Source organism: Scylla paramamosain, chromosome 10, assembly GCF_035594125.1.
Source record: "Scylla paramamosain isolate STU-SP2022 chromosome 10, ASM3559412v1, whole genome shotgun sequence".
Classification (NCBI taxonomy): Eukaryota; Metazoa; Arthropoda; class Malacostraca; order Decapoda; family Portunidae; genus Scylla; species Scylla paramamosain.
The window spans coordinates 18859432-18879431 of NC_087160.1; the positions used below are offsets into that span (position 1 = coordinate 18859432).

Genomic DNA, 20000 nt, shown 5'->3' on the forward strand with positions numbered 1-20000 from the left:
ACTTGGGTAGTCACTGTTTAGACTATATCAAATGGTGTGAAGAAGTCAGTGGACATGAGTTTAGTGGGCATTTAGAGAAAAGTGGAAATTACAGAATATTAAGAGGTGAATAATGGGTTCCATAATATATAAATATTTGTCTTCAATTTTTACATCCCATTCTCACAGGTCACAACTCCATAACTGATACTGTTTTAGATATGCTTTAATATAAACTTTTCATACCGTAGGTGATTGTCTCATTTGGCAGAGTACCATTATAGTGTCATCTGTGATAATGCTCATCACATTATCTGAAGTGAAGTCTTGCAGTGCTCACTGAGCTGGGGACCTGGAGTCATGATGCGTGGAGTGTGTGGTGCAGCCAGTTCATCTACCGGTGCCACTAGCTAGTGAGCTCATCTTCACTATCTGTGAGAGGAACATTGCCTGATCTTGATTTTAGGGTTGTAAGCCAATCCTTCACTTACGTCTCCCATTTTATTAACCCTTCATTGAAAAAGATATCATAGTTGATATCAGCACTACTATTCTTTTAAATTTAAAAGCTTATTCATCTAATAATTGTCATTATAAGAATTCCATTGAATGAAAGGATTGCATCATTTTCTGACCTCATTTTGTCATCCTTGAAACTCTTCTTACAATGCAACAGGAAGCATCTGGTTGTGAATACTCATTGATAATGAGGCAAAGCCTTTTACAAATGGAGAATGAGATTAATACTGCTGTAAGAGGAATTTCTTGTTACAGAAGTTCAAACATTAGTTTATTTTTTGTGCAAGATTATCTCAGGAGTAAATTGCTTGAATTACATATATTTTTAAATGTCTAATAAAAAGACTCCTAATAAAGTTTTTTCTCATTGATATATTCACTAATTCACTATATGATTCCTTTCTTCAGATATTGCACTTATTCTGGCTCTGAACTAAGATAAAGAAGAGCATAGTAAGCAGTGACTGTATTTGTGGTGCTACTGGTAACATTAGTGTGGAGGGCAATGGCAGTGATGGTGATGGCTAGAGGAGCTTTAGTACACCCTCCATTCAGGTGCTAGGGTGCAGGAATAGATGAATGGGTACATTCAGAAAGCTGTTTATTCTTCTGGCAATTTTTAAGATTTTCAGTTTGTTTACAACATGAGAGAAGGTATGTGTTTAGATTTATATGTATGTAGAGGTGTTTGAGAGTACTTTTAGATGATAGAAGAGTAAAGCGCATTCTTGATGCTTCCCATTGGTCGAATTTTGTCTCCAGGTGTTTGGTTGAGTGATTATATATATATATAATATATATATATATATATATATATATATATATATATATATATATATATATATATATATATATATATATATATATATATATATATATATATATATATATGAGAGGTAGTGTTTCATGCAGTATAATAACAGTAGATAAGTTTGCTTCCTGATAGCTTCGTATACAGATGTGTGATAATTCTTTTTAAAGATATATTTTATACAGATGTGTTTGAGCTTCACTAAACTACTTGGGCAGAAGGTGTAGATTAGAGAATCTGCATCCAAGGAGAGCACATTGTGTTGGATGTTGTTATATTGTTGGATCTTATGGAAAATTGTAAATAAAAGGTACTAGCGAAGGCATGAATGAAAGATGTGCTCTTCAGTCAAGCCCTCATGTACTGATTCATTGTTACCACATTTATGGGAATAGTGCAGTTGATATCAAATTACCATTAAAAACTCAAACTGCAAGAATAAGTTTTATGAGAATTACTTACGAATTGTGGCAATATTTTCAGCGTGCAATTGTGGCTTGCTGGAAGTCCTTCCTAGGATAGGTGAGGCAAGCATAATCCTCTGCATCTCAAGCATTACTGACTGTTTTCATGCTTTGGTGTATATTGGTGCAATGTTGTCTTGCCAGTGGTGGTTGGGCAGCACTCATGTCACTCTTATTTGTATTGAAAATTAAAATTTTTGTATTGCACAGAATATTTTTCCTATTATAGAAATGTGCTATCTTCTTATGAGTCATGAAGTGTTCAGCAATGTTCTTAATTTGGCAGCACCACATCAAGTTACAGAGAGAAAGTCTCAGTACTTCTTAAGTATTGTAGTAGCAGGTATTATTCAGGACTTTTGTATTTATTTAGTTTTTAAAATCAGGCTTATGGTGAGGAAGGCAATTCTTTATTAAGTTTTATAATGTTACAAGGAGTTGTTTATGCAGGTCTCTTTCCTGTATCATGTTCTGTTCAAGACATCAGTCACGTCCTTCACATTATTGTGATTTGTAATTTGATATTACAAAAATTTAATAAATATCTATTAATGTGATTGCTGTTATGCTTGTCTTTATTTACAGTTGTGGTGGCATAACACAGCAATGCTTGTGCTATCAGATATAGAGATATCTTGTTTGGGAAGTTGCTGGAAGGAGACAGCCATGAGCAGCAGGACTTGTAGGCAGTGTCAACATCACTCTATATCCTCAGGTAGCAGGCAGTCATGCCTCATCTTACCACATCTCAAACTCACCTTAGCATTTTCTGTAAACATCACACTAATATTTCTGTTGTTTGTCAGAATCTGATCATATAATGAAATACAAAAGTGTGCAAATCTTTCTTGAAGACACTGTTACAACACATTTGCATAATAAATAATTATAATTTGAGTTTTTTTGTGTCTTTTTGAAGAATTCATTTAGAATTATATTTCTTCACTATGATACCTCAAAGCTATTCAGCTCCTCTCTGGTGTGGTGGGATTATCATAATTTCTACTGATTGGATCTCTGAAGCAGTGATTTCAAGCTGAGACTACTGATTCCTCTCATTTTCACTTGGTCCATGAATGACACTAATTGTGTGCAGTGAAACTGCAAAGGATTGTCACTTCTAAAAATAACAACACAGGTAGTAAACAGATGATAAGCAGCATAACATGGGTTGATGTTTCAACTGTATTATGCAAATGTGCTTCCAGTTCAAGTAAAATGAAGAATGAAAGCTGCAGAAACATGAACATAATAAAGGTTAGGCATTCTTTGGTGGGAAATTATATATTCATCACTAAGTGGTTTGAACTGTTAAATTTTTTCTGCTCTTTTCTGTAACAAAGAAAACAAGTGTGCAACTTTATGCTGCACAGATACATTTATCCACTGAAGCTTTAAGGACAAAGAAACACTTGTAAGTAATGGATTCTTTTTAGAATAAACAAACAGAAGAGTACATGTCAAGATGTCAAGACCAATAAAGCGGTTTTCCATATCCAAGATGTGTAAGTGCATGCAGTGTTCATATTTATCATATTCAAGGATGTAAAATATGCTTTTATAAAATACCATTCCAGTTCATAATTCAGTCAGCCAGATCCTTCAAAAATCATCTTTAATTCTCTAATCCTTATCAGCCTACAATCAGACACATTCTTCGCCAAAATCTTAATATAAAATAAAAATCAAACATTTGGATTTTCAATTTTGTGTACTAATTGAAATTTATAAACACCAAGTTCAAATATCCTACTTCTATTACAATTATGTACACTGAATTCCTGTGAATTGCTGAAAAATATTACCCAACTTGGTACAAACTGGGAATCCCTTAAACAAATATCAAAATAAAGTGAAACCCTGGCTTTTGCAAACCCTAGCATGAAAATATCATTGCATTGCAAAATTTTGAAAAAATCCTACATATAGACTGCATCCAGCATTATGAATAAAGGATTCTCAACCTGTAGCAATGTAGTAATTTCAGTAATCTAATACATCCACACTTAATAAAATCTTAACTTACATATAGGGGTATATACAATTACTTTACATATTTCTCCATGAAACGTTTGTGGAACTCTGATCGTAAAGAGTCATTGATGAAAGACTTTTCTGATTTATCAGGTTCAGAGGCTGCACAATTTTTGAACACCACATCATCGTCCCATCGTTTCTTGACCTTCATGTCAGACTTGGGTGCTGCTGCAAGGTTGAGGAGTGGGTTGCCTGAAATAATGTTCTCCATGCGTATCCTCTCCTCTTGCTCTTGCCTCTCTTGCTGTTTCCTGGCATCCTCCTCTGCCCTCTCCCTCCTGATCCGCTCCAACTCAGCAAACAGGACTGCCTCGTCATCTGAATCGTCAGAATCAGATGCATCATCATCATCATCCTGTGGATCGTCAGCGTCTAGGTTTGATGGAGCAATCTGGTCCAGTCTTGGCTTCTTGGATGATGACGAGGAGGAGGAGGAGGAGCTTCCAGACTCCCTTATGGCATTGTTACTGCTGCTGCTACTGCTGCCACTCCCACTGTTACCACTACTACTACTGGTTCGCTTGTCCCTAGCAGCACGCTCGCGGTCCTCCAGCTCACGGCGGAAGTCACGGTTGCGGAGCTCCTCAGTGGTGGACTGGCCATGGTCGCGGTACTTGAGCCGTGTGTGTGAAGCGAGGTCACGAGCCGAGTACTGCTTGGAGAGTGCGCTAAGGTCACGCTCCCCTCGGCCCATGCCACCCTTGGCCGGCTCAAATGTTGGTCGTGCAGCTGTAGTCATGGTGGCTCTGAAAATGGAGGAGCCATATTACACCACTTTAATTTGCAATGCTACTTTTGTCACATGGCTTTGTGGAGCATTATGGAAACATTCCAGTTGAACTGAAGCAGGGATAAACTGACCATCAGAGGTCGTCGCTGGAGAATGAACACCTGGCAAGACACTCACGGTAAGCATAAGTCACACGCGATCATGGATTCTGATTGAGCTTGTTCTCCACTACACCTTCCAAAAGTATTATCACCGTCATCAACAGAAAGCGGTGTTAATAATAATGACAGCAGCAAATCAAGGAAGCCAGTGAGAATCAGCAGACCAAGGCAGCAGTGTGGTGCCTCATGCTACTGACGAAGGCACATCAGATGTCACCATTCATGAGGCTCAGTGGTTATTTCTACACAACTTAACAACTTCACCATACGCTATGTATCCTTAAGAGTAAATATGAATCTGAACATATCATGAAAGACGCTCAGAAGAATGCAAATAGTAAGAAGAGGAAATGAGGAGACACTCACGTTTGTTGTTGTTTACGAGGCCACAGCAAGACACTCGGTCCTCGGAGGCGACGAGCGCAAAGCAAGATGCAGTTAATGGGAGAGAGAGTTGAACAAGAACAGGATTGAGGGAACTGCGTGGGTACAAAGGAAACAATACAAAATCTAATAGAGTGTGATATGTATGATGACCAGCATAAAGCAACATAGAGATTAGACCCTAGAAGTGGATGGGAGAGAGGGATGAAAAAAATAATACAGGATTGCATGAACTAATAGGACATATAATAGTAAAGTGCGATAGTTATGAATACCACAGAAGACGACTGGTAACAGAAATCACAAACATAATCAATCTGAAAAAGTGGCACAACTATAGAAGAGGAAGATAAAAGAATCTGTGCTGTGTTGGGGTTATGTGGAAATATGAAAGAGGTAAAACAAATATACTAAATTGTTCTTGATTCAGTGTTGGAAAGAAGGTGTCAGATTTCATAATAAAACTCAAGAAAGAGGAAGACGACGACCTGAGAAGCGATACAAGGCGAAACATGTCACAAGAATCTCGAAAAATATGTTGTTAAGCCTTTCATAACGATATACAACTATTCACAGTACTACAAACAAGGTGTGAAATCTTTAAACAAAAGAACGGATAAAAAAGAAGATATTTTGCAGTCTCTGGCCAGGAAGTAGCAATTTAGAACGAGAAATATCTCAGTGGTTAGTGATTAAGGAAATGTGTGCCAAATAGCTTGAATACATATAATTGTTTTTGATAAATGACATATCACATACATTTTTTTTGTTGTTGTTTTTTGACAGCTACTGTCATAGGAATTTTTGAAAGTACTTCAAGAGCAAACCATTAAAATCCATGAACTTCCTCTCACAATCACATACGTATAAAACAACCGAATATTTAAAAATTAAAAACACTCCAGAGATTTTTTTTTAGCAATTAAATCTGAACTTATGCAATAAATATGATAGGCTTGGTGGACGTGTCTTAGCGTGTGTGTGTGTGTGTGTGTGTGTGTGTGTGTGTTTCGAGGCAGGCAGTCCAAAACAAAAATAATGTTATGGCGAGGAGTTGCTCTGAACAGGAAATATTGGCATGCCTGTCTAAGCATTTCAAACATGACTCCTTTAAGAGTGAGCTGCAAAGGAGAGCTGTGCTGGCCGTGGTGCAGGGTGAGTGTGGCGGCGAGGTAGGGTATTGAGAGGCAAGGCAGGAAGTGTGGCAGTGAGAGGCGAGGCAGGGCGCGCTGAACTAATATTAAATAAGAAGTAGACTTCACAATGAAACAGCAAGTGGTATGTATGGGGCATAATGTGGAGATTTGAAACTTTTTCTGTTATGGTGCGTAGAGTACGAGGAAAGAAGAATAAGATTGCAATAACCATAAGGAGAAAGGACTTTATTGGGGCATTGCTTGCAAAAAAAAAATAATAATAATAATGATAAAATAAAATAAATAAATAAATAAGTAAATAAATAAAAAAAATAATAAATAAAAATAAATAGAGGAAGCAAGGTAAATAAGAAAAAAAAAAAAAAGAGAAAGAAAACTGAAGATCCAAACAGTGAAAAGGGACACGTCAAGGAATGCCACTTGCAGGGCAACACTCCTGAACAACTAAACTCATTGCTCTCTCTCTCTCTCTCTCTCTCTCTCTCTCTCTCTCTCTCTCTCTCTCTCTCTCTCTCTCTCTCTCTCTCTCTCTCTCTCTCTCTCTCTCTCTCCTATGACTTGTCATTCCATTACCAGCACAACACTTTAAAGTCAATAGATTTTTTTTTTCTTTGGTAGATGTTAAAGGCTGCTGCAGTTCATATAAGTGTTCGATGTACTGTATACAAGGTATACCATCAGTTACTAATTTCCCAGTCAGAAATCAGGGATCAAGCAATACTCAAGGAAGCTTGGTAAATAAAAGAACAACTGTGATTTATGTTTGGCAAATTTATGAAATACAACACACAATATCCCTTCTTAGCCTTCCATAGCTGTAGACATTTGTAGCAGTGCATTAAATGAAGGTGGATAAAGGCAGTCCGTTTCTTCCTGCACAGGCTCCCAGGATGTGTTTGTGTCCATGCCCACGGGCTCAGGAAAGTCTTTGTGTTACCAGTTGCCAGCAGTGTTGGCAGAGGGGAAGGTGGCCATTGTGGTGTCTCCTCTCATTGCCCTCATTAAGGTAGGCTCAACACATAAGCCCATATTTTTAAACACTTTGAGGTTTTATCAGGACTGGTTATTGTTCTTTCCCTTTGATTGTGGAGAATCCTCATTAAACTGTCTTTGGGGTCATTAAAAACATCAAAGGCTACAGAGATGGTTAACCAGGTTCTCACAAATTGCTCTTGTCCCCTTGGGGGTTGAGAGTTCTTGTTAATGAACTGTCTCTGGGATCATGAAAACACTCCCATTGAAAACACCAACAATTAGTAAAGATTCCCATTTGTCTTGTGTCACATTTTCCATGGCTGTATATCTCCATGCCTCTTACCTTTGCATTTGATATTTGTAATTGTTTTTGTCTTTTTATCTCTCCTCACATACTTACAACTGTTCTGTGTTGTATTCTGTAAGGATTTGTCTGTTATTTGTGTTTCCTTCTGCATTTACTTCTAAGGATATCTCAAGTTGGCTTAGCATCACAGCTCATCTCAAAATCTCAAGTAGATTAAATAGAACACTAATACAGCCATTTATCTCCAATATACAGGATCAGATGGAACACCTTCAGAAGTATCACATTGTTGCTGAATCCTTAAACTCCAAGATGACAACCAAGGAACGCAGCAGAGTACTGGCAGACCTGAACTGTGTCAACCCTTCCACCCGTCTGTTGTACATTACGCCTGAGCAAGCTGCCACCACATTCTTCCAGGTATGGGGTAGATGGTGTTGTTCTCTGTCACTGATTAAAGGCTGGATGGACATTATATTCTTACTTAACATTAAGAAACATGTATGATAGTGTTCTCACTCATGGTTTGCTCTAATACAACTCAAATCCTTTGCTCTTCACCTTATCAGAACTTACTACAGCAGCTACACAGATTCAACAAACTCTCATATTTTGTGGTGGACGAAGCTCACTGTGTCAGTCAGTGGGGCCACGACTTCCGGCCTGACTTCTTGAAATTGGGATTCCTGAAGAGCAAGATCCCAAGAGTTCGGTGGATTGCCTTGACTGCCACAGCCACAGCAAGGGTGAGAAGTTTGTGTTGTAATATTTAATATGTGCCAGAAAAAGAGTTGTTTGCCAAAGTTGTGTGTGTGTGTGTGAGGCAGCTCTTCATTGTTGGAAGGAAGTGATTGTTTCCTGTCATTACATTGCTTATGCAGGTAACAAGATGAAATAAAAACATACATTCCAAATGTTGCTTGCTTCTTCACAGTTCACATGTACCAGAATAAAGTACTCTGTCAATCATTCTACATTAACTCCATTAGCAGTCAAACCTAGATATGATTATTGTGTCCTAGTATTTCATTACTGCTGTACTAAAGGGAGTCTACATCTGTGTTGTACAGGTTGTTGAGGACATCTTTGCCCAGCTCAAACTAAAGAAACCAATTGCTAAATTCAAAGCATCATGCTTCCGGGCAAATCTGTATTATGATGTGCGATTCAAGGACGCCTTGGAGGACCCTTTTGAGGAGCTGCGGGACTTTGTGCTGGAGGCACTTGGGCAGAACTGGGAGGAGAACAGAACAGTAAGTGGAACTGTCCTATATTCTCATTGCATGTCATCAAATGAACCAGGATAATATTTTGAAGCATCATTGCATCATTTCTTCTCACTTTTATCAATAATTGAGCTAAGATCATCATTTCCATGGTCATGGTTGTAAAGCAATGAAAGGTTTCTAAGTATGCTTTGAGAAAAATACAATGCAAAACTTTCTGGGCAACTCCTGTGTATACATCGATGCCATAGTACTGATTCATTTCTCTGACACCCTGAAGGTAAAATCTGGGTGTGGAATCATTTACTGTCGGACAAGGGCTGGCACTATAGAGGTAGCACAGCAGCTGTCAGCCAAGGGCATCCCCACCAAGCCCTATCATGCCGGTAACTAGGGCACCACTTCCACTTTTGATTCCTTCAGGAAATCTTGGTAGCTTTTTTTTTTTTTTTTTTTAATTACACTAGGTAAATAAAGCCAGCCAACTTTGGTTTCTGTTCAGTCATATGTGCATACTTAGATGTCATTGAAATAAATATCCATGTTCACTTTCTCTTTAAATAGAAATGGAATGTTCCTCTCAGGTCTGAAGGCAAAGGAACGCTCACAGGTCCAGGAGGACTGGATGGATGGCATTGTGCCTGTCATCACTGCCACTGTGTCCTTTGGTATGGGTGTTGACAAGGCCTCCGTCAGGTGAGTGACTCATGAAGGATAAACATACAAAACCATCACAGGGAAAGAGTTGAGACACTGAGAACCAACATCAACTTCCATACTATATTGTATCAAACTGGTACCTTAGTGGACCTTCTTTTTCTAGGTTCTTGTAGCCTTAGGCCAGTGTCCCTCTTACTACATGAAAAAAAAGTGAGATTTAAAAGTTATGGGATGATGTGCTGTGCAGTGACATTATAAACTTGCATATGTGTGTGTGTGTGTGTGTGTGTGTGTGTGTTGATACAGGTTTGTGGTGCACTGGAGTGTCCCTCAGTCCATGGCTGGGTACTACCAGGAGTCTGGGAGGGCCGGGCGTGATGGCAAGCGGTCCAGGTGCAGGATATATTACAGCAAGCGAGAGAGAGATACAGTGTTCTTCCTGCTGCGCCAGGTAAGGCTGCAGCTGTTGCTACCTGTCAGATGAGGCATGTTGTATTTCACTAGTTTAAATATGAATGTTTAATTATTCATTTTGTGGTGTTTGAGTGTCATGCCTTGAAGTTGATTTTAACATTCTTCCAGACTATATTACCTGACTTTGTTGGATAATTTATCTCTCTTGTCTTTCGAATAGAGTGGTAGATGAATGGAATGGACTTAGTAATCAGGGTGTTAGTGCTGAGTAAGTTTTATGTTCTTATATTCTTATCTCTGTATGCTGAAAATACAAAACAAGTAAACTTTAACTAATGCCCTGAGAGAAGATTACAGTTATCACAGTCCACTAATTGAATGCCCCGTTTGTAGACTTTATGAAGAGTCTTGTGCACCTGAGGGAAAATGTCTGAATTGGCTGCTCATTAGTGTTTTGTTTACGCACAGGATGAGAAAAAAGGGAAAGTGTATGGCAAGGTCAAGAAGGAGGAGCAAGCTAAGGCAGCCATCAAGAGCTTTGAACAAATAGTCAAGTTCTGTGAAGTGCCAATGTAAGACTTTGTGCTCAGATTTTACCCTCCTTTGCGTTGTTTGTTTACCAGAATGAAAGATACATTTTATGGCAGTTCATGGTGTGGAAGTGTAATTTAACAGATGCTATAAAAGAAATATTTTCTAGTATGTGTCTAGTATTTAAAAATTTCATCTGTTCTATGGTAATTATCATCATCATTTTGGAAGGCTTTGTCATACGAGTCAATGGTTAGTATGAACATGGAATATAATCATGGAAACATTATAAGACTAAATTCATTTTTGTTTCACCACTATATGTCAAATTATGGATAGAATTCAGAGTAACCAGGAAACAGCAGCAGCAATCACACTGTGCCACAACTTTCAATCTTGTGCCAGGTGCCGACATCTGGCCTTCACTCAGCACTTTGGAGACGACAAGCCAGACTGCAAGAAGAACTGTGACTACTGTACCAATCGCAAGGTGGTGGAGAAGCGTGTGGAGCAGTGGAATGTAGCTCTGGTCCGCAAGGAGTCATACAGGTTTGCTCCAGTGGCGGCTTTTGAAAGTGACTTTGATGATGGCAGCCTGTATGGGGGAGGCAGGAGAGGACTGAAGAGGTAAGGTGGTTATCATTGTATTCCTCTTTGCACTTGTGTTTATTTTGAAGTTGGAATGAGTTCAGTTACAGCTCTCTTTCTGTGTACATCTATCTAAAAGATCATAGATAGTAGCTGATGTGATCTAGATCAGTCAGAAGAGAGTAACTGCTCATAATCAAGATAGATATTCACTGATCTGACTACATGTGACAGCGTGGATATATATTGTGCTCTTTAACTGTCTTATTAGTTAAGAAATATCTTATACATTCCATTTGAATTTGACAGTATTGTTGTTTCAATCCTTTACATATCAAAATTATGAAGGAAATGGAGATAAACTCTATAAGTATTTATTTGTTCACCAGAGAGCAGAATGAGTATGACCAGGATGGTGATGGAGATGACAGGGTGAGGGAGGCACAGCAGCAGGAGAAGAAGGACAGAATAGCATTAATCAAGGAGCAGTTTGCATTGCGTCGAGGGAAGAGCAGCAGGGCCTCCTCGTCTTTCTCATCTGCCTCGTCATCCTCCTCATCAGCAAAGAGCAGACTCAAGGAGCAGCGAGAGAAAGAGCGAGCAGAGAAAGAAGAGAAGGACAGAGCTGACAGGTCAAAGCTCATCAGTGCTCAGTTCACATCCAAAATTGTTGGCCTTAACATTGCAGTGAGTTACCACTTAAGTGTGTTGTATAGTTTCCTGAGAGAGAGAGAGAGAGAGAGAGAGAGAGAGAGAGAGAGAGAGAGAGAGAGAGAGAGAGAGAGAGAGAGAGAGAGAGAGAGAGAGTAATTTTCTTCTGATTCCAAGTGGTAATTTCATCAGTTAATTAGCACCACTGTTGACACCTTGATACCCTGGTTGATGGCACAGTGACCTTTCTCCTTCCAGACCCGAGAGAGTTACCTCCAGCTGGTTTCTCAGGCTCTGTCTAAGAACTATGAGGTGTGCTGGCAGCCTGGTGCAGGGAGGAGCCACCTGAAGGAGTGTGACATCGAGGACGTGGCCACCAAGATGGAATACCAAGTGTTCACTTCCACCAATGTCATGATGATGTACCGCAAGGGCATGATGTCTCTGGTTAGTGTTTCTTTGCTGCATTAGATCACACAGTTGACTCTTTTTCTTATATTCATTGATAAATTTATGCAGTGGTGTTTGCCATGACTTGACTATATGCAAGCCTGTCTTATATGGTCAGCATTTGAGGTGATGTGACCGGTTTAGTTGTGTCACCTTTGGCTGTGGAGTTAGAGCATCATTGTGGTATTTATATATATGTTTATTTCTTGGAGTGCATCTTCAGATTTCTAACTTTTCCTGTGAATGTCTGGTGTAACTCACTGTATATGAATTCATAACTTCCTGTATATTATTTTTGTCATATGCCCATCTGTCTATTTCCTTGAGTTCCCCCCCAAGAGAATGGCCATGGCAGAAGAGCCTCCATTTTTCCTTATCTAAATAATTTTTTGCTTGTTGAAGGGCTGGCCTCTACTAATACCTTTTTCACACGTATACCCCTTTAGCCTTGTATCTCCCAAGCAGACTTCTTCTCCCATTTGGACCTTCAGTTTCGTCCATGTAGACTTTCTTTACAAATTCTTTGCTCTTCATCCTCATATTATAGAAAGGGTATGTGTTATTCCTAAGAATTCCACTAGGAGATTGATATTAAAATAATTCTTCAATTTCCATGCAGATGATGAGCCTCAGGAAGGACACTGGAGAGACAAAGTTACGGCAAGAGCTGGCAGAACACCAGCCTCAACTGAGCCTTGGGCAATTGGCCAAACAGATTGAGAACAACATCAAAGACAGGAAGGCAAATGAGAACTTGGGCTTCAAGACAGCAAGTGATGTGCTCAAGAATAATAAGAGCAAAGAGGAAAGCAAGCCATCATTCCCACCAAGGCTGTCCTCAAGGAAAGGTTTTCCCCTCAAGCGTTCCCCCACACGGCAGACTTCTCTCACCTCTTATTTTTCAAAAGATGCCACAAAGTCAAATGCTACTGTCAGCAGTCATCAGATGTCAGAGAGTGAGTCTGATAATGAAATGGTTGATGGAAATGTCAAGGAAAATGGAACAGTGGATGAACATAGAGATGATGATGTGATGGAGACAGTAGAAGATGACAATGTTGTCTGCAGTGATAGTAATTATGACTCTGAGGGAAACCAAGAATTTGACATGGAAGAGTATTCATTATCAGATCTAGAGGAAGAGGAGAGAACGAAAGAAGAGGGAGAGAGAGAGGAGGACGGAGAAAAAGAGAAGGTGGAAGAGGATATTGCCCAGGAGGCATCATCTTCAAACACAGATATAGTCAGTACCATCTTGGACAGTGAGTATAAATTTGAAGGACAAAGTAAATACATTAAAGAAGAAGAATCCATGCAAACTTATGACACTACTGTGGAGAGTGAAAGTAATTATAAAACTGAAATAAAAAGTGAAAGAGAGGATGGCACACCATCTATGAAGGATGACATAAAGCAGGAAGCCATGGACAGTGAAGACCTATTCTCAGAAACTGAACCAAATAATGTGCTCAGCTCCAATGAGTATAATTTTGGAGGAAAGAAAGTTGTTAAGGAAGAAAAGTTTTCCATGGAAGACAGTAAATTTAAAGCTGAGGGAAAGAAAGAGATTAAGGATGAGGAAATGTGTGTGGGAGGTGAGGAGAGTGAGGTGAATGGAAGGGAATACAAAGGTATGGAGAGCTTGAAGGAGAAATCAAGAGGTACTGACCACAAGGAAATTGAACCTGTATTAGGCATGAAGAACTCAGAGTTATCTCACGATACTGACCAAAATAACTGTCGGGACCAGGAGGAGAAGAGCAAGAAAATAGACAAAAAACGGAGAAGATCTAGCAGCACCAGACTACAGATTATTGACCTCTTTGAGTCCTGTGACGATTTTGTTGAACCAGTGATTAAGAAAAGTAAAGTATCAGACAGTAAATCCAGTGTAAAACCTGACCAAAAGACTGCAAATAAGATTCACTGTGAGGCAAACCAACACAAGGAATCAAACAGCAGTAGTAGAGGTGAAAAATATCGAAGAGATAAAAGTGGAAGTGAACCTTGCACTGAAAAATCACCCAGTAGTGTACGCTCACATAACACTGCTGATGTCAGGCTACATTCTCAGCACACCTCCAAAGAGTCTGAAAAAAAGGACAAGAAATACAATTGGGACTCTGAGAGGAATGGAAAAAGTTCAGGAAAATCCCACGTAGACTCTAGAAGGGAAAGAAAACATCCTAGTTACTCAACAAAGAGTTCCGACAAATGTACGGAGGTCAGGGAAGCTTCAAAACACAGTGATAGGAAGAGTGATAAAGACAGAGAAATTAGATCAAGTGATAAAGGTAGGGAGATGAAAAGTAGTAATAGTAAAAGTAGTAGGAATTCCTCATGCAAGCTAAACCAAAGTGCTGTTGAATCCAAAAGTTCCTCTGGATCAGCAGTAAAACAAACAGAAACAGTTCCTTCTCATGGTACCAAAAAGGCTTGTGAGGGGCCTGAAGATTCTGCCAAGGCATCTGCAAACTCAACCCTCAGAGGGATGAACACCTCAGCCCAGCCAGAAGCAGCAAGGGAGGAGAAGCCAGCACACAGAGGAGCCAGTGCAGGGAAGGAGAAGCAACAGGTGGCAGATTGGGTGGTGAAGTACTTAATGCCTCACTACAGGAGCAGTGCCATCCAGGACAAGGCTGTGTTCAAGGCGCTGGCCAGGCACTTGTCACATAAAGTGGTACTTCATGCTCAAACCAAAGGTGAGATATATATATATATATATATATATATATATATATATATATATATATATATATATATATATATATATATATATATATATATATATATATATATATATATATATATATATGAGGGGATTGGTAGGCAAGCAGACACATAAAATAGAGTTCTTGCAATTCAGGAAGGAAATGTTAGACCTTAAAATTCTTGATCTGAATTATTTTAGAAAGAAGTTACATAATATTTAAACTTGCCAAATGCCTTGTAGGATTAGGCAAGTGTTTATGACTCATTACATCTTTCTGCATCAAGTTTTTCATTGTGGAAAATGAAAGTTAATACTGATCAAAACACTTATAAAAAGACATTACTTGCATGTTGCATATTTATATATATGTATATCAAATAACTATATTTATGATGTTTAGTTATATTTTCTAATTTTTCTTTAGTTATATATTAAAATGTTTTAGGTTCATTATCATTATAATTTCATTTGATGTTCTTATTTTTCCTCTTTGGCTGTACTGCTTATGAATCTTTCACACTTCTTGCAATTGTAGGTGATTTCTTTTAAATGAGTTATTCTGTAGTATATATTAATCTTTAGTTTGTTTATGTATGTAAAATTTCAGTTTGCTTATACATTCTGACTTATGATTGAAAATTTCAAGCTTGAACAATGTTTTCTCCACACTCACTCCCCAGGTGAGGAGGACGTGAAGCAGTACGTTGAGCACATCTTTACCAAAAGGAGAAAAATCACATCGGAGGCTGACGTGGCACTGCTGTGAGGCTGGACCGCCACCATCACCACCAGCACCACTACCACCACTGCTGCTGTATCCTACTGGAGCTGACATGGGACATGCCCTCAGCAGGACTGGTATTGGTGTAGGTAATCCAGGTAATTGGTGAGCTGCCTGTCACTTTCACTACCTGGCATTGGGAGTTAATTAGCATCTTTCTTCTTTTCTTTTCTTTAAGGCCCTAAGTATTGATATGTCTGTTATTTTCAGACATCAGATGGAGAAGTTATTTATCTCTGCATTCTAAACTGTTGTCATTATATAAGAATTTCATATTATATTAGTTTAGCATACTTGTGCAGATGTAAATGAAAACTATTTCAGCATTCCATATCATGATGTGACTAGAATTTTGATGTGGTGTCTATTTTTGAACCATGAAAGTGTCTGCAGTGGATTTATAGAGGCACCTGTGATGCACTGTAAATATTTTTGGTTGTGAGCAGCAGTGTGGTGAGTCAAGTGGTGGCAGGGGCAGCCTTGGCTCAGGTGAAGCCTACTGATCACCATCCTTCTTCCCACTGAAGGGAGATATACAGCAGCCTTTTTTTGTAAAACTTACCTCATGAATCTGTTACTTCTTATGGACTGTTTTACTCTAAGTTATTTAGTCTCCTTACTATTCATCATTTCCTTATTACACTCACCATTACAGTCATTATTTTCAGTTAACATCCATCTATGAAGTCATTGCATTCTTACCATTCAGGAACCAGACATTAATTCATTCATGATCACACATCTTGGTCTTCATTTATCGTCTCCACATTGCAACCTCCAGGACATCCTCAGCTCAGTCTTCACAAACCACTATACTTACTTCCACAAATGGCGGTGCTACAGTTTGCAGTCTTCCAGAAGATACTAGACCGTGGTAGTTATGCAGAAGTGAGGAGGAAGGGGGCGGGGAAGGGCAGAGCAGGCAGGGGCAGGGATCGGGGAATGACAGCTTGGGTCCGACTTTGTGGCATACAGCAGCGTGACCTGCGGCGCCAAGGTCACTGACCCTGGCACACAGACTTAATAGGCCACTGAGGTGACCAAATTGTGAATAAACCAGCGAGGTGTCCAGATCATCATCATCATCATTTTGTCTCGGGGTTCTTATTTTCTCAAATGCGGTTACAAAGCCGAAAAAAAGTCTTTGGCACATTTTGCGGTGATGTTCTTTTCTGTGGTGTTCATCCTTCTTATGTCTTCCTTCACACTCATTAATACACTGGACTGAAGTTAACACATTCCACTTGTTCACTTGTATGGTATTACTAATGTATACTTGGTGCACATTCTCTTCTCGCGTGCACTCTGTTGGGTAGACCTGAGATGTACAGATATTTATACACGTGTCTTGGAAATGCGTTTTAGACAGCTAAATAAAGGTGTTTTTTGTAACGTTTGTGTTGGATATGGCCCATTTATTTTACGTTGTTTACTGTATGTGTTCATTCAGTACTGAGTATTTAGGGATGTTTTGCCTCATGCTACGTTCTGTTTATTTAACTCTGTTACTATGTGTGTGTGTGTGTGTGTGTGTGTGTGTGTGTGTGTGTGTGTGTGTGTGTGTTGGGCATCAGGAAGGACAAGTGGGGCGAGGCTGAGGAGGCTGGTGGGGGGAGGTTGTCGCGGGCGCGGGCGTGACAGCTGCAGAAACACAAAGTGGAGGGACGCGGGGCGGGTCGCGGGTGGTGGTGGGCGGAGGGAGGGAGACGCGAGTTGGGAAACCCCATTGGTGGTGGTGGTGGTAGTGGTGGCGGCATCGAACAGGTGATCGTCTTCCTGGCCCAGGTTAGGGGAGGTGGATTGGCAGGGGGCCACTGTTCGCCTCGTGGTGCAGAGAGGGTGCCAGGGCTTCCCAGAACAGACAGGACAGTGCCAAAGGGTGCCGCCGCTGCGCACTCACATTTAGAAAGGCTGGCGGGAACTGCTGCAGTGGTGATAAAACTCGTCGACGCAACAACTGAGGGAGGGAGGGAGGCGCGTGACGTAAACCCGGCGTGGTCACGGGAACTACCAGCCGTGCGGTGAAGGAAGTGGGGAAGGTTATTGGTGGAAGTGTAAGCCGCGGCTGAACTCTGAGACTGTCGCTGAGTAAAGAAGTTCGCTGCTATTTTCCAAGACTGTCAGGCTTCCTGTGACGTCTGTTAAAATTTCTTCCGTTTTCTGTAGCGGCGTGTGTCCCGAGAGTCACGCGGCCTCACCTGGATTGAGGAGTTACGAGCACACACACACACACACACACACACACACACACACACACACACACACACACACTCGGATACAGGACTCAAAGTGGGATGAATGAAGGGGGAGCATGAAGTTGAGGTTGTCTGACTATAATAACTGTTGCATTCAAAATTCCCTGACGCAAAGACAAACAGACAGACACATTATATCTTTGAAGGAAGGACCTTGACGTCAAGTGTCGGTGCTTTCGCCTCACTTATTTCTTATTTCTTACTTAAGGATTTTTTTTTTCTTTTGTGTGTGTGTGTCGCCACTACATGTTAGACGTTGCAACATGGCAAGCTAACCATGCACTTGAGTTATACAATCGAAGTTAGCATTTCCGCCATCGGCATGCCGCCAGAAGGAAGATGTGACCGCCATAGGTGGAAGATGAGGGGAGTGACAGAGACGATGGAGGAAGCAGCTTTAAATGTTGCTGTAACCACTCTGGCCGAGCTGCAACGCGCTCCTGGCAAACACAGCCCTCTGTCGCTCTCTCCTGGCTGGCTTCTGGCTGGCGGGGACGCAAGGTGTAAATTTAATCTGTCCATGCATGTAGTTGCACAGCAACCTGCAGCTGAGGGAATGTTTGGAGTGTTTGTGTGCGAGGACGTGTGTGAGGGTTGAGAAGGATGGTGTAAGAGGAGCAAGGGTGAAGACAGTGAGGGGTGCAGGAGAGGAAGAAGAGGAGACGGTGCTAGGGAGAAGGAGGGGGAGAGGCATAAGGTGAAGGAGCCGGGTGGGGGAGCTGGATGAAGGAGGAGGGGACGAATGGAAAGTGAAAGTAACACTGGTGCGCCCCACTGACTGCTGCTATATAGCGCGGATTCATGAGACGCAGACGCAGGCCCATTTTGTCTGTTCTCTTCACCCTGGAACAGCTCGATGTGAAGTGATGCTGTACGCAGACTTACGCAGCACAGCACAACACAGCTCAGTCAACTCCCCTCGCTCTGATCATAGTTGGAAGACTACTTTCCTGACATTTTAGCCTTGGTTCCGATTCTATCAAACACGCTTCGATGTTGTTTACCCGTTTAACAGTCTCTTTAGGAGCGCGTCGCCCCACACACGCACCTAACCATTCGCTCTGTTCAGTTACATGCCCAAGACGACACAAAACGGTAAATTTGATATCTCTCCACTAGGGAATCCCAGTCTCGGGCACGCGTATCTCCCGGGATACTCGAAAAAGATGACAAGGGGGGTGAACAGACTCATCATGCGCTTGAGAAGCATTGCAAAGGATGATGACTTCGCCTTCACCCGCTCAGACACAGCGTAATATGATCTCACTTTTTTCAATATATACAAAAGCCCTTCTATTGACTGGTAGATACACATAAACACCCTAAAACGAGGGAAGGAGACAGAGGAAGCTGTAAGAGGAAATGACTGAGAGAGATTGTCAACGCGAAAATGTATAGGCGGGGGAAATTCAGTGAGTAAGAGGGAGAGGAAGACAGAGAGAGAGTTGGAGGGCAGGAGGAACCTTGAAAGCGTATCATTCACCCTACCAGCCTGTCTTTGATAATTTCCCTCCATGTTTGAGTGAGGCTAGAGAGCAGATCAGTGAGATCTCTCTCTCAGTTCATGCGGTACTTCCTACAACGGACGTACATACGCATGACCCAGATTTAGAAATTGGGAGTTAAAAATTTACGCACGGGGAGGGAAATATATGTATGAAATGTGCAGTCACGGAACGATGGATTAAACGGAAAGATCTTAGCAGTTGTAGGGAGGTAATAGAAACTCAAGAAGAAAAAAAAAAAAAGATTGAAAGATTATCAGAAGCAGCGAGACAAAAAAAAAAAAAAAAAAATCAGTTGAAGATATAAAAAAATAATATAGTACTTACGTGAAGATAAGATAACAAGGGAAACAAGAGAAGGAAACGAACAAGGAAAAAAATGGGATAACATAAACTAACAGAGGAAAAATTATGATAACGTTGAGTAAAAGCGGTCATATCTTCTCTGTGCTTAGCGTCTTCTCTCAGTCAGGTCCTGAAATGTGGTGAGAGTTTAGTAATTTGTTGGCTTTATAAGATTTCCAACAGATCTGAGGACTTGAGAGAAAACGGTATACGTGTTACTTCTAATCAGAACAAGAGAAGTGACCGGTTCAAGTTTCGTAAAGTTCTATTTAAAACAAGAGATGAAAAAAAACTGGTTCTCAGATACGTGGTAGGTGACTGGAACAAGCTTAATTACCAGGTTACAATCAATAGGAA

At 40.5% G+C, this 20000-nt stretch overlaps 3 protein-coding genes across 6 annotated transcripts in view; 2 read left to right on the forward strand and 1 right to left on the reverse strand.

The window, feature by feature from the left end:
* The window catches only part of LOC135104296 (ubiquitin carboxyl-terminal hydrolase 38-like), a 17905-nt gene extending 15235 nt beyond the window's left edge, over window positions 1-2670 (forward strand). Inside the window, exon 13 of one of the 3 annotated variants that reach the window (XR_010270370.1) lies at window positions 1793-2670. The gene's annotated coding sequence lies outside the window, so the exon portion shown is untranslated. Of the gene's footprint in view, window positions 870-1792 lie in introns of those variants that run through there. The other 2 variants (XR_010270371.1, XM_064011527.1) reach the window with 2 other exon arrangements.
* Window positions 2671-3190: 520 nt separating this feature from the next.
* On the reverse strand, window positions 3191-5230 carry LOC135104300 (spliceosome-associated protein CWC15 homolog). Its single transcript, XM_064011539.1, has 2 exons — window positions 5068-5230; window positions 3191-4556 (listed from the first exon to the last, which is right to left on the reverse strand). The coding sequence occupies exon 2, from the start codon at window positions 4547-4549 to the stop codon at window positions 3818-3820; it is 732 nt and encodes a 243-aa protein (XP_063867609.1). The 5' UTR covers window positions 4550-4556; window positions 5068-5230; the 3' UTR covers window positions 3191-3817.
* Window positions 5231-6053: 823 nt separating this feature from the next.
* Window positions 6054-16930, forward strand: LOC135104297 (ATP-dependent DNA helicase Q5-like). 2 transcript variants are annotated; one of them, XM_064011530.1, is made up of 15 exons: window positions 6101-6240; window positions 6861-6976; window positions 7124-7248; window positions 7780-7944; window positions 8094-8270; window positions 8595-8777; window positions 9031-9136; window positions 9335-9446; window positions 9717-9861; window positions 10293-10396; window positions 10761-10982; window positions 11333-11630; window positions 11853-12041; window positions 12664-14746; window positions 15438-16930. In XM_064011530.1, exons 3-15 carry the CDS (start codon window positions 7147-7149, stop codon window positions 15521-15523), a joined length of 3972 nt encoding a protein of 1323 aa, XP_063867600.1. In that variant the 5' UTR covers window positions 6101-6240; window positions 6861-6976; window positions 7124-7146; the 3' UTR covers window positions 15524-16930. The 2 variants fall into 2 exon arrangements, with proteins under 2 accessions (XP_063867599.1, XP_063867600.1); XM_064011529.1 differs by lacking the exon at window positions 6861-6976 and having other exon boundaries at window positions 6054-6240.
* Window positions 16931-20000: the final 3070 nt, after the last annotated feature.